The sequence below is a fragment of the Ornithorhynchus anatinus genome, chromosome X1, assembly GCF_004115215.2.
Source record: "Ornithorhynchus anatinus isolate Pmale09 chromosome X1, mOrnAna1.pri.v4, whole genome shotgun sequence".
NCBI classification, from domain to species: Eukaryota; Metazoa; Chordata; class Mammalia; order Monotremata; family Ornithorhynchidae; genus Ornithorhynchus; species Ornithorhynchus anatinus.
In genome coordinates, this window is record NC_041749.1 from 53,612,596 (window position 1) to 53,627,559 (window position 14,964).

At 43.9% G+C, this 14,964-nt stretch overlaps 1 protein-coding gene across 1 annotated transcript in view; it reads left to right on the forward strand.

Annotated features, from left to right (window-relative positions):
- GXYLT2 (glucoside xylosyltransferase 2) overlaps positions 1 to 14,964 on the forward strand; it is a 78,319-nt gene that overhangs the window by 20,081 nt on the left and 43,274 nt on the right. The window contains exon 2 of the mRNA XM_029052211.1: positions 9,647 to 9,836. Within this exon, the coding sequence (XP_028908044.1) occupies positions 9,647 to 9,836 (190 nt within the window). The remainder of the gene's footprint in view (positions 1 to 9,646; positions 9,837 to 14,964) is intronic.

Here is a 14,964-nt window from a genome sequence, read left to right on the forward strand (position 1 = left end):
AGAGAGATTATAAACCTATGCCAATGGCTGTTTGTTGTCTGGCATTAGATTAATGATAGCACCGTAGTACATTAACACACGGTGTCCTTGCTGAATAGGAGGTGAAGATTACATTAAATATTTACATACGTGTGCATAATTCAAAATCTTATGGGTACACATTTAATCATTATGGAATGAAGCACTTACCACCTGCTAAATGTTGGGGTTGGTGTGACACAGTTATAATGGACACAATCTCTGTACCACACAGGCCCCACCAATCTATTTCGTCCCCACTTTGCAGGTGGGGAAACTGAAGCCCAGAGAAGTGAGATGATTTACCCAAGGTCACCCTGGAACTAGAACCCACTTCTCCTGACTCCCAGTCCCTATGCTCTATCCAATGATAAAATAATAATAATGATAATTGTGGTATTTAAGCGCTTACTATGTACCAGGCACTGTACTAAGCGCTGGTGTAGATACAAGCTAATCGTGCCGGGCACAGTCCCTGTCCCACGTAGGGCTCATGGAATCAATCCCCATTTTACAGATGAGGTAACTGAGTCCCAGAGAAGTGAAGTGAGTTGCCCAAGATCACACAGCAGACAAGTGGCAGAGCTGGGATCAGAGCTCAGGTCCTTCTGTCTCCTAGGCCCATGCTCTACTCAATAGGCCACACTGCCTCCTTTGCTACATTGTAACTACATAATGTGTTCATCTCTTTTTAAATATACTTATCTTATTTTGAGCCAATTTTTTGCATCTTGGGAACGTATCAATACGCTTTGGATTATTTCCTATGGGAAACTGTACTTCGTTTAGCACTCTTTTGCTGAACACTCCATTTTCATGGCACTAATTAAGAGTTCTAATTGGGGAGTCCTTAACACGGTTGCCAACCATCCTTAAATTCATACATCTGTGCCCATTACAGCTGCTGCTGTAAGAACTGGAGCAATAGCATGCTCAAGTCTGCGGCAGTATTTAACGGATGTTTGAAATATTTTTATGGGGTTCACGGACACTGCCGATTTAAGCTCATTTTTACGGACCAGCCATGAATTTACAGAGAGTTGGCAGCCCTGGTCCTTATCCTAAATATAGACCTAGTTACCTTCACTGAGGTTCAAAATAAGGAAGAGGAAACACGTCTTTACACAGCCAGTGGTAAATATGGAGTTTGTAACCACAGGAAGTCATATGGGCAGAAAACATCAGGAGATTCGAGAAGGGGTAGGCTAAATTTGTTGGCGAGAGGTCCGCGACGGCTGAGTAGGGCAAAAGGTAGGGATGTAGATGGGATGTTTGGGATGTTAGAGAGGAAATTCCCAATCATTAGGAAGGATAGAAAGGAGGGTAGCCATCATCTGGTTCTTCCAAACATCCTGGCCATTTTGGAAGCAGTGCTGGGATGGTCCGTCGATCTAATTTAGTACCGGCATGACCTGTTTTATAGCCTCACTCTCAATTGAGGATCGCTGAAGTAGTGCTTTTCAACTGGTGGCTCTCAAACCATTGGGAAGCGGCATGGCACGGTGGATAGAGCACGGGCCTAGGCGTCAGAAGGTCGTGGGTTCTAATCCCGGCTCTGCCCCATGTCTGCTGTGTGACCTTGGGCAAGTTGCTTCATCGCTTCTCCGAGCCTCAGTTGCCTCATCTGTAAAATGGGGATTGAGACTGTGAGCCCCACGTGGGACGGGGACTTTGTCCAACCTGATTTGCTTGTATCCACCCAGCCCTTATTACGGTGCTTGGCACATAGTAAGCTTCTATCAAATACCACAGTTATTATTATCATTGGAGGTACTTCACTTAGTACAGTGTTCTGCACATGGTAAGCGCTCAATAAATATGAGCGAATGAATAAATGAATGAGCCACCTCACAGGGGCACGCCCTAACCACTCCTCCTCTCCCCCGCCCCTTCCTGGTCATGCCATCATTAGCCACCTTAGCATCCCATGTCCATAGCTACTTATTGGGCGTTTGCTAGTTCACAGGTGTTTATAATTGTATCCCCTCCATCTTTAGCTATTGTGCCTGGCACATAATTTAGTGCTTAAGTACCATAATAATAATTATTATTACTTATGGTAATCTGTGTCCACTTGTCTCCCCCATTAAGCAGGATGGTTTTTCGAATCATCTGATACAGCGTTTTACTCACAGTAGGAACTCCAAAAGGCTATTCATGATGAGGGTGATGGTCTTAGCTGGATCAATTAGCTAGGCCATTTCATCCAAGTGTAGGCTTAATTGAATACGTGTCCTTGATGTTATCATAACTGTGATTTGTGTGCCAGAGTCAACCCGGCTGTAGATTGGGTGTTTCTCTCTAGTGAGTTCTTAAGGTTCATTTCACCAGAAAGTAATTTCTTTGGCTTACATCTTCCAGTTCAAGGTGGCTGTCTTGGTTTTGCCCCTGTAGGAGATGGCAATATCTCAAGCATCGTCAGGGAGCAATGCAATTTCCTAAAGCTTATCTGTCAGCCCTAAGCCAGGATCACAACAATGGGATTCTTATGAATTGATTTAGTGACTCAATTAAGAAGAAGCATTGTACAGAGAGGTAGCAGAAGACAGAGAAAAGAGGGTTTGTGTGTGAGCAGCCAATTTATTCACTTTAATAATTCAGTATTTTTGAACTAATAGGCCTGAAAGTAAATACCACTTCACATAAATGCTGTATTTCATTATTTATACACTCTGGAAATTGAGGTTTAATTAAGTCTAAAGCCCAGCATTTTAAGCCATTAACATTTCAGGCAGCCAGGAAAGTACTGACACGAGGTATTTTTTTTTTATGGTATTCCTTAAGATCTTATTATGTGCCAGGTACTCTACTAAGCATGGAGGTAGATACAAGCAAATCGGGTTGGACACAGTCCCTGTCCACATAGGGTTCACAGTCTCAATTCCCATTTTACAGATGAGGTAACTGAAGCTTGGAGAAGTGGAAGGACTTGCCCAAGGTCACACAGCAGACAAGTGGTGGAGCTGGCATTAGAACCCAGGTCCTTCTGACTCCCAGCCCCCTGCTCTTAGAGGTAGCTTGACTCGTCTCTCTCGTTCACCCCACACATCCTATCCGTTACCAAGACCTGCCGGTTTCACCTCTACAATATCGCCAAGATCCGCCCTTTCCTCTCCACCCAAACGGCTACCTTACTGTTACGGGCTCTCATTATATCCCGGCTAGACTACTGTGTCAGCCTTCTCTCTGACCTCCCTTCCTCCTCTCTCGCCCCGCTCCAGTCTATTCTTCACTCCGCTGCCCGGCTCATCTTCCTGCAGAAACGATCTGGGCATGTCACTCCCCTTCTTAAACAACTCCAGTGGTTGCCTATCAACCTCCGCTCCAAACAAAAACTCCTCACTCTAGGCTTCGAGGCTCTCCATCACCTTGCCCCTTCCTACCTCTCCTCCCTTCTCTCTTTCTACCGCCCACCCCGCACGCTCCGCTCCTCTGCCGCCCACCTCCTCACCGTCCCTCGGTCTCGCCTATCCCGCCGTCGACCCCTGGGTCACGTCCTCCCACGGTCCTGGAACGCCCTCCCTCCTCACCTCCGCCAAACTGATTCTCTTTCCCTCTTCAAAACCCTACTTAAAACTCACCTCCTCCAAGAGGCGTTCCCAGACTGAGCTCCTCTTCTCCCTCTACTCCCTCTGCCATCCCCCCTTTACCTCTCCGCAGCTTAACCCTCTTTTTCCTCTTTTTCCCCTTTTCCCTCTGCTCCTCCACCTTTCCCTTCCCATCCCCACAGCACTGTACTCGTCCGCTCAACTGTATATATTTTCGTTACCCTATTTATTTTGTTAATGAATTGTACATCGCCTCGATTCTATTTAGTTGCCATCGGTTTTTACGAGATGTTCTTCCCCTTGACTCTATTTATTGCCATCGTTCTTGTCTGTCCGTCTCCCCCGATTAGACTGTAAGCCCGTCAAACGGCAGGGACTGTCTCTATCTGTTGCCGACTTGTTCATCCCAAGCGCTTAGTACAGTGCTCTGCACATAGTAAGCGCTCAATAAATACTATTGAATGAATGAATGAAAGGTATTCTTTAAACTAACACTGCTTCTCTTAGAGGTATTCTTTAGAGCAACCTCAGCCCAATGTATAGAACAGAGCAGCAGTTACTGCTTTGTAGTCATCTGAATCATCATAATCGTAGTGGTGTTCATCAAGTGCTTGCTCTGTGCCAAAGCACTGTGCTAAATGCTGAGATAGATACAGGTTAAACAGATTAGATAAAGTTCTTGTCCGACATAGGGTTCACAGTCTAATAGCTATAGTGAGCAGATATCATCCCCATCAGCACTTACAACAGTACTTGGCACATAGTAAGTGCTTAACAAATGCCTTCGTTATTATTATTTTACAGTCAATGGTATTTACTGAGCCCCTAATGTGTGAAAAGCACTGTACAGAACACTTGGGAGAATGCAATTTGCACTACCCTCCCCCCATCTTGCACCACCAGATTGCCAGATTGTTGTCTAGTAACATAATTATTCATTCACTCATTCATTAAATCATATTTATTGAGCACTTATTGTGTGCAGAGCACTCTACTAAGTGCTTGGGAGAGTATAATATAACAATAAACGGACACATTCCCTTCCCATAAGGAGCTTACAGTCTAGAGTCTCTATCTGTTGCCGAATCTCTATCTGTTGCCGAATTGTACATTCCAAGCGCTTAGTACAGTGCTCTGCACATAGTAAGTGCTCAATAAATACAATTGAATAGAATAGAGGGGGAGATAAGCCCTAGCCAGTTGTTTATAGTTCTGATGAAGCATTGGGAAGTGGAATTCTGAGAAGCCTTCTTGGACACAGTCTGCTCTCTCTTACCTTTCCTTTATTTTCCAGGAAAATATCTCAGTGGAGGTAAGAGTGGGTTGTGGGGTCGGCAGGATTTTGGGGCGGGGGGCGGCATTGGGATGTGAGGGGAGGGAGTGGTGGTGGTAATAGTTGGTAGTTGCTTGGGAAGGATAGTTGGTCGAGAAGCAACGTGGCCTGGTGGATAGAGCACTGCCCTGGGAGGCGGAAGGATTTAGCTTCTAATCCTGGCTCCGCCACTTGCCTGCCATGTGAGCTTGGGCAACTTGCTTCACTACTCTGAGCCTCGGTTGCCTCATTTGTAAAATGGGAAATAAGACTGTGAGCCCCCTGTGGGACATGGACAGTGTCCAATCTGATTCACTTGTATCTACCTCAGCACTTAGTGCAGCACATAAGTGCTTAACAAATACCGCTATTAGTAGTAGTGGGAACACTGGATCCGTTTTGATAGTGGCCTTCCCTAAGGAGGTTCCCTTCAAGTGGCCTTCCCCTACTAGGCCCTCATTTTCTCTTCTCCCACTCCCTTCAGTGTCGCCCTTGTATTTGGATTTGCTCCCTTTATTCAGCCCTCCCTCAGCCCCACACCACTTAGGTACATATTCGTAATGTATTTATTTATATTAATGCCTGTCTCCCCGTCTAGACTCGTAAGTAAGCTCACTGTGGGCAGGCAACATGTCTACCAACTCTTTTATATAGTGTGTTCTCCCAAGCGCTTAGTACGGTAAGGTAAGGGCTCAATACATATGATTGGATTGATCAGTTGACTGATTGAGGGGCCTTGGGGAAGTGGGTCTAGGTAATTGCTCACTTCGCCTATTAGCTGAAGCAACCCTAATCATAGCAAAGAAGCAGAAACCCAACAAGGCTAAATTCTGGCCCATCCCTTCCTATACACGCATACACACACACACACACACACACTTGCACGCCCACATTTTTGTTTTGATTTTTGGTTGTGGCTAGGGGGAGCCTTTAAAAAGCTTCTATACTGTAATCTCTTATAGACAGGGATCGGGTCTACTGCCTGTGTTGTGTCGTACTCTCCCAAATGCTTAGTACAGGGCTCTGCCCATGATAAGCATTCAATAAGTACCATTGATGGATAGATCGATTTAATAGGAAAAATAACTGAAAGTAGGAGTGACAGTGAAAAATGGAGAGAACTGTAACTGACTTTGAATACTGAAGAACATGACAAGCGGCCATTGCCAATACTATTTATTCGCTACCTCTATGCATGTGATGCTCTGCTAGACTCTAAACACAATTTTCATGGAGTTACAAAAGAAACAGGATTAAGGTAAATTTCTTCTTCTGAGCTCAACAAGTTACCTGAGTTTTCCAGCAAGGTATGCATACATGAACCCCATATGCCAAAATTTGGTGGGAGATGAACAGATTGCAAAATTTTCCAATCTGTACAGGTTAAACTTCAACTCCTTCTAAGGGGAGATAAGTATATAGCACCAGTGTGTTGACACTATACTAAAACGTTTTTTAGAAAGACGCTAGAATCCAGATAAAGTTTTCCTCTTCTTCCCATCTTTTGTGATAATTTCGGTTACAGCTGTCCGAGTCTCTGGAAAATATCGTTATATGTTCATTTGTGGCAAGGCTCTTCTATGATTGGAATATAGGTTGTTTTAAAAGGAGAGGATGATGAATCTGGGATTTTAGGAAGCAGGACTCTTGGATTTGTGTTGCTAATTTCTGTGCTGCATATAAAAGCCCAGTCCTGGGAGTCAGAGGACCTGGGTTCTAATACTGCCACTTTTCTTCTGTCTGACCTTGGGCAAGTCACTTCAGTTCTCTGTGCCTCAGTTCCCTCATCTGTAAAATGGGGATTAAGACTGGGAGCCCTGTGTGGGACAGGGACAGTCTCCAATGCAATTATCTTACATCTACCCCAGGGCTTAGTACAGTGCCTTGTACATAGTAAGTGCTTAACAAATACCAGTATTATTAATATTATTATTATCATCATCATCTCACTTCTCCATGCTTACTCTCTTCCCCTCTGATATTAATTCGATGGCTCCTCACAGAGATGCAGTGAGATTTGATTGTTATTAAATTTGTATTCACTAAGAATTTTGCCATCTTTAGAAGCCAGCTCATAACATTATTATTCCTCCTCCATGTTCTCTCTGTCTTAAACATTTCTTGTTTGCGTAGTGGTCACACATTCCTCTCTATTTTTAAAAAAATCTGAATGGGTTAACATGAATTTTACCTATTTTAAGTGGGAGTATATTGAAAGGAAGAATTGTGATCCATTTTCTTCTTGTCTAGCTATGCATAAATCTAATTTTCTTGGCATTGATAGATTTGGAACTCATAAAAATGAAGTGAAGATAACCATTTGTTTGAGATTAGCTGTTAATTTTCCGAATATATTGAATTTACATCCAGGAGTCATTAGGTACCCCTCCCTTATTGCAGACACAAAAGTCTGGTTCACCATTAGTGATCCAAACAGTGACTCATCCTGCTATTACCAGAGTTTAAACGTGAGTCTAAAATTGTACTGTGATGTAAACAGGAAGAACAGTTATATTTTAAATGACTTAATCTTTTTGTTGACTTTCACGGGCTTAGCAATATCACCATCTGTATCATTAATACCCAGAGTGATCTTGGTCTTCAGCTCTGGATAGTTGCAAATAGCTAAACGTGCCCACCAAGGGCGATGCAGAGCAGGAAAATAGCAACCAATTTGATGGTATTTATTGAACGTCTGTGGCATGAAAAGTGCTGTACTAAGCGCTTGGGAGGGTACCTCAGAAGCAAAAAGACATCAATCAATCGATGGTATTTATTGAGCGCTTACCATGTGCAGAGCACTGTATTAAGCACTTGGGAGAGTGCAGTACAACAGAATTTGCAGGCATGTTCCTTGCTCATAGTCTAGATGGAGAGACAGATGTTAATATGAATAAATAAATAATTTCTAATATATAATTTAAAGATATGCACATAAGTGCTATGGGCATGGGGGTGGGAAAATATCAAATGTTGAAAGGTCTCAGATTGAAGTGCATAGACAATGCAGAAGGAAGACCGAGCTGGGGAAAAGAGGGCTTAATTGGGGAAGGCCTCTTGGAGGAGGTGGGACCATAGTAATGCTTTGAAGGTGGAGAGAGTGGCACTCTGGCGTGTATAGAGGGGGAAGTGAGTTCCAGGTTAGGAGGAGGATGCAGGAAAGGGGTCGGCGGCGAGATAGACAAGATCGGGGCACGGCGAGTAAGCTGGCACAAGAGGAGCGGAGTGTGTGGCCTGGGCTAAGAAGGAGATTAGTGAGGGGAGGTAGCATGAGTCGAGCTGATTGAGTGCTTTAAAGCCAAAGTTAAGGAGTTTGTTTGACACGGAGGTGGATGGGCAGCCATTGGAAGTTCTCGAAGAGTAGGGAGACCTGAACTGAATGACTTTGTCAATAAATGATTTGTGCAGCAGAGAGAAATGTGGATTAGAGTGGGGAGGGATAGGAGGCCAGGATGTCAGTGAGGCAACATGGCCCCAGTCCCTAAGGGGACCTATAATATAATTGGGGAAGACAGGCAGACATAAATTATTTGCTAAAAGAGGGAGCAGGAGGGGGAACACGGCTGAAACAGCAGATGGTAATTGGACTATATCAGGATGAAGTAGCTGAATAAATAATTAATTGCACAGTTGACTCTACAGTTTTGACTGTACAGTTTTGCATAAGGACTGAGGATGAGCATAAATACACAAGTGCTAAGAGTGAATGTTGATTTGACATGACTTTGGTGTTGGGAATTAATCGGGGAAGGCTGAGAAGAGGGAAGAAGAGGTGGAAGCAACAGGGAAAATTTGTAAGGAAAAAAATTGAAGCCCTCATCTTTAGATCAATACATTTTGTTGACTTTTTTTTTTGTCATGCTCTACTAATGGGTGCTATAAGGAAGCCAGGAAAGTCCTTAGTAGGTATTTGTTTTCCTAGTGGTGTGACGTGACCCCTTGTGGCAAGATTTACTTAAAAATCCACTATGTGCCACAGAGACAGCAGTCCCTGCCTGATCTTGGTATGTGAGGGGTATTAGTTCCCCATCTGGGATCAGGGCCATGAGCCCTAGAAAGGGAAAAACCTACTAAAATCTGCTCACGCTCTGAGCAGAACAGAGAAGATTTTTATTCTCATGCTGCTTCCTTATGTTTCATTTTTGGGCTGCCATTGTAGAATCGGAAAGAAAAAGAAGTAGGGGGGCAGAGATGAGTGAGTTTGAAAGGCGAGGGAAAGAGAAGAGAGAGGAAAGGGAATTAATTCAATCAGTCATATTTATTAAGCGCTCACTGTGTGCAAAGCATGATACTAAGCGCTTGGGAGAGTACAATAGAACAATAAACAGACACATTCCCTGCCCATAACGAGCTGACAGTCTAGAGGGAATGAGAGAAGACAGGAATCCAGGCAGAGAAGGAAGGAAGAGAGCTCAAATGGGACTAAGAGGGAAAGATCAAGGAGAAGAAGGGAAATAGGAAGTTAAAGGGAAAGGGGAAGGACAGAGAGGAGAGCAAAGGGAAGGGGAAGGATGGTGGGGGGGGGGGGAGATAATAGGAGGAGAAAACAGTACTGGAGAAAATGGGAAACAGGAAGCGAGAGGGGACGATGAGAGATGGAAGCAGCAAGGGAAGGGAACAAGAATAGGAGATTTTGGGGAAATGAGTCATAAACATGAAAGCGGGAAGGAAGGGTGGGGGGGACTCCAAGGCAAAACTGGGAGAAACAGCAGACGCAAAAATCGTGTGAATGTTTCATGGGACTCTGCTGGTTGTATTTTGTTTGCAGGAAACCCGGGAAGCAGCAACATTTCAGAGCAGCGCCTGCTGAGCAGTGGATGCATCTGGCCGTTGTGGCATGTGGAGATCGCTTGGAAGAGACACTTAATATGCTAAAATCCGTCGTGCTCTTTAGCTATGGGAAGGTTCGATTTCACATCTTTGCCGAGGATTCGCTAAAGCCTGAGTTTGATAACAAGGTGAATTTCTGAAAATTGTATCTATCTGAAAAGCTCAGATTGGATAAAAAACAAAACAGTCTGTGCAGAATTAGAATTTACTAAGGAAAAATGACATTATTTTTTCTTACAAGTAGTAATAGTATTGTATTGGGTAAGTGCTTACTATGTGTCAAGCACTGTTCAAAATGCTGGTGTAGGTGCAAGGTAGGACAGAGACAGTCCCTGTTCCACATGGGGCTCACAGCTTTCATCCCCATTTTACAGCTGAGAAAACTGAGGGATGGAGAAGCAAAGTGTTTTGCCCAAGGTCACATAGAAGGCAAGTGGCAGAGCCAGGGTTAGAACCCAAGTCCTCTGACTCCCAGACCGGTGCTCCATCCACTAGGCAGTGTTGCTCCTGTAGAATTGTGTCCTGATTCTCTTTGATCTACACAGAGCTTAGTACAGTACTTGGCACATAGGTGCTTAACGAATACCACAATTGTTGTTATTCTTATCAATGCCAACTTTCATTTGTGAATATCTCCATGAACAATGTGTGTGTTAGCAGAATTGCCCTGCCGCACCAGAGTTAGGAAGATGTGGAGAAGAGCAACTGCACCGACAAACAGACAACACACTCACCCATCCACACAGACACAACCATTAACATGCAGGTGCATACACCTACCGATCCACCTACTGATTTTACACACCCCCACACGTAAGCCCACCCACTTATACACAGAGGCACACATATAAGCCCCCACCCACATACAGACATGAAATGGGAGTTATATCTTTCCAGGTAGATCAGTCAATCAGTCGTATTAATTGAGCGCTTACTGTGCACAGAACACTGTACTAAGCACTTGGGAGAACACAATATAACAGTTGGTAGACATGTTCCTTGCCCACAATGTGCTTCTAGTCCGAAGGTGGAGACAGACATTAATGTAAATAAATTATGGAGATGTACATAAGGGCTGTGAGGCTGACAACATAATCCAAGATGACACAGAAGGGAGAGGGAGTAGAGGAAATGAGGGCTTAGTTCGGGAAGGCCTCTTGAAGGAGATGGGATTTTAATAAGGCTTTTGAAGGTGGGGAGAGGAATGGTCTGTCGGATATGAAGGGGGTGGGCATTCCAGACCAGAGGCAGGATGTGGGCAAGGGGTCGGCGGCGAGATAGACTAGATCGAGGTATGGTGAATAGGTTGGCATCAGAGGAGCGAAGTGTGCGGTCTGCGTTATAGTAGGAGAGCAGCGAGGGAAGGTAGGAGGGGGCAAAGGCAATTGAGTCCTTAAAGCCAGTGGCAACCACTGGAGGTTCTTGAGGAGTGGGGAAACATGGACTGAATGTTTCTATAGAAAAATGATCCAGGCGGCAGAGTGAAGTATGGACTGGAGTGGGGAGAGACAGGAGGCAAGGGAGGTCAGCAAGGAGGCTGATACAGTAATCAAGGTCGGTTAGGAAAAGTGCTTGGATTAATGTGGTAGCTGTTTGGATGGAGAGGAAAAGGGAGATTTTAGCAATGTTGTGAAGGTTCATCTGACAAGATTTAGTGACAGATCGAATATGTGGGTTAATAGATGTGTTAGTTACCTCTCCATTAGATTGTAAATTCTCTTAGTAACTGTTAGAGAGCTCAACACCAGGTAGCATTTGCCTTTTAGATTGTGAGTTTTAAGTTGTCTTTCCCGTCAAACGGCAGGGACTGTCTCTATCTGTTGCCGACTTGTTCATCCCAAGCGCTTAGTACAGTGCTCTGCACATAGTAAGCGCTCAATAAATACCATTGAATGAATGATATGTGAAGTTCTGAAAGATGCATAGAACACTGCATATTCATTCATTCAATCATATTTATTGAGCTCTTACTGTGTGCAGAAACTGTACTAAGCACTTGGAAAGTACAGTGGAGCAATACAGAAAGACAATCCCTGCCCACACTGGGCTTACAGTCTAGAAGAGGGGAGATAGACATCAGAACAAGTCCACAAGCATCAATATAAATAAATAGAATTGTACATATACACACATCTAAACAAGTAAAGACACCAATATAAATATAAGTATAGATCCAGAAGGCACCAAGAATGCCCCAAGAAAACATGAATATTGTATTGCTCTGTAAGCAAGATGAAATATGCCATCCCCCCTCCCCCAGCCACTTTCAACTCTGTAGTCAATCACCAGTATTTATTGAGCGCTTGCCAGGTTCAGAGCACTGTACTAAGCACTCGGGAGAATACAACACAACAGAGTCAGTAGACAAAGTTCCTATCCACGACCAGCTTGAAGTCTAGAGGTACCTCAAAACTGAGTTTCAGATCCCTTACTAGTTTTGTCATCTACTGACTAGAGGATGAGCTCACAGAGTCACCTTAAAATCATCACCTAAAGAAGTTGCAGCACACTTTCAGGGATTCCCTCCCCCTTCATATCTGACAGTCCACCACTCTTGCCAACTTCAGGGAATGTTTCTGTTTATTGTTGTATCATGCTCTCCTAAGCGCTTAGTATAGTGCTTTGTGCACAGTAAGCGCTCAATAAATGTGATTGAATGAATGAAGTCAGAGCCTTACTAAAATCCCACCTCCTCCAAGAGGCCTTCCCTGACTAAGTCCTTATTTCTCCTACTCCCCCTCCATTTTGCGTCACCTATGCACTTGGTTGTGTACCCTTTAAGCACTTGATATTCATGCCACCTTCAGCCCCAGAGCACGTATGCACATCATCATCCTCCTCATCGTCAAATGCCATTGAGTCGTTTCCGATCCATAGCGACTCTATGGATGCATTTTCTCCAAAACGTCCTATCTTCGCTCTTCGACAATTGTTCTGGTACGTGTATCCATAAAGTATTCTTGGAAAAGAGTACGAAAGTGGTTTACCCTGCCTTCTTCCACTCAGTAAAAATTTAAATCTCTGCCATTGTCTTTGATCAACATTATGATCACTTGATCATCACTTTGACTCTTTCCCATCCTGCTGCTGCCCAGCACAGGTGCGTCAACTTTGTCTGCCACTTCGGCTTAGTCCTTTCCATTATGGGTAACCCTGGCAAGAGAATATCTCTCAGTGGCACAGCTCTAAACTTTATTGGCATATGCAGACTCTCCTGCCGTGATAAGGCGTTGATTCATAGGAGCGACTAATGCACGTAACCCCAATTTATTTATATTATTGCCCGTCTCCCCCTCTAAACTGTAAGTTCTTTGTTGTGGGCAGGGAATGTGTCTACCAACTCTGTCGCACTGTACTCTCCCAAGCACCTAGTACAGTGCTCTGCACACAGTAAGTGCTCAAGAAGCAGTGTGGCTGAGAGGCTGCATGGCTTAGTGGAAAGAGCACAGGCTTGGGAGTCAGAAGTCGTGGGTTCTAATCCCACTCCTTCACTTGTCAGTTGTGTGACCTTGGGCAAGTCAATTAACTTCTCTGGGCCTCAGTTACCTCTTCTGGAAAATGGGGATGAAGACTGTGAGCCCCACGTGGGACAACCTGATTACCTTGTATCTACCTCAGAGCTTAGAACAGTACTTGGCACATAGTAAGTGCTTAACAAATACCAACATCATTATTATTATTGTTATCATTATTAGATGAAACACTGATAGATTAATGCTATTGTGCAGATAATTGAAAATATAAGGTTGCACCCATCTCTCTCAGAGGAAAACTGGCTCTTTAAAGATGGAGCTGATTTTGCTGACTTTTTAGGATTCCTGGTTCATCTGCAAAGAGTAGCATGGATTTCCAGAATCATTTTTGTTGGTTTTTTTTGTCGGTGTCCAAGTGACTCTAACTCTGGGATGACTTCACAATTCTTTATTTCTAGGAGATAAGCTTACCTGATGTTTAAATTGGAGAGCAACTTTGGGTGTGTTAGCATTTGAGGATGAACGTGTCCCTGTACCTCCCATCTTTCCCACCCCCAATGTGATGGTAATGGTGAAGAACTGGTGTAGGGTTCGGTGGAAGCGAGAAGGCTCTGCAAGTGATTGACTGGATTCGATTTAGCATATTGTATTCATAATGATTTATAGCATTCATAAAATAATCTCCCACTCCCTTCTGCCTCACCCTGACTTGCTCCTTTCATTCATCCTCCCTCCCATCCCCATGGCACATATGTATGTATTGGCAATTTATTTATTTATTTATAGTAATGTCTGTCTCCCTTTCTAAACTTGTGAGCTTGTTGTGTGCAGAGAATGTGTCTGTTGTTGCACTGTACTCTCCCAAGCACTTAATATGGTGTTTTGCACACAGTAAGTGCTCAAGAAATACGATTGAATGAATGAATGAATGAATGAATGAATGAATGAATAAATAAATAAATAAATAAATAAATAAATAAATAAAATGATCGAGCAGTGGTATCTGTTGAGCACTTAGAGTGTTCAGAAACCTGTACTTGGGGGAGTACAATACAACAGAGTTGGTAGACAAGTTCCCTCTCTAACAGTAAGAAGCAGAATGGTCTAGTGGAAAGTAAACAGGCCCGGGAGTCAGAAGGACCTGGGTTCTGATCCCGTTTCTGCCACTTATCAGCTGTGTGACCTTGGGCAAGTCTCTTGACTTCTCCATACCTCAGTTATCTCATCTGTAGTATGGGGATTAAGACTGTGAACCCCATGTGAGACATGGACTGTGTTTAACCTGATTACCTTGTATCTACCCGAGCGCTTAGTACAGTGATAATAATAATAATGTTGGTATTTGTTAAGCGCTTACTATGTGCCGAGCACTGTTCTAAGCGCTGGGGTAGACATAGGGGAATCAGGTTGTCCCACGTGGGGCTCACAGTCTTAATCCCCATTTTACAGATGAGGGAACTGAGGCACAGAGAAGTTAAGTGACTTGCCCACAGTCACACAGCTGACAAGTGGCAGAGCTGGGATTCGAACTCATGAGCCCTGACTCTAAAGCCCGTGCTCTTTCCACTGAGCCACGCTGCTTCTCCGAGCCACGCTGCTTCAGTGCCTGCCTGGCACATAGTAAGCGCATAACAAATACCATTAAAAAACGAACTTGGAGTCTACAGAATGTCAGTATTGACAAATTTTGAGCATTTTTTTGCTATGCAAAAGTACGTTTTCCTTTTGCAAGTGTCAAATTTTGGGCATTTTAATCTATAGTTGTCTCAGTTTCAAAACAGTA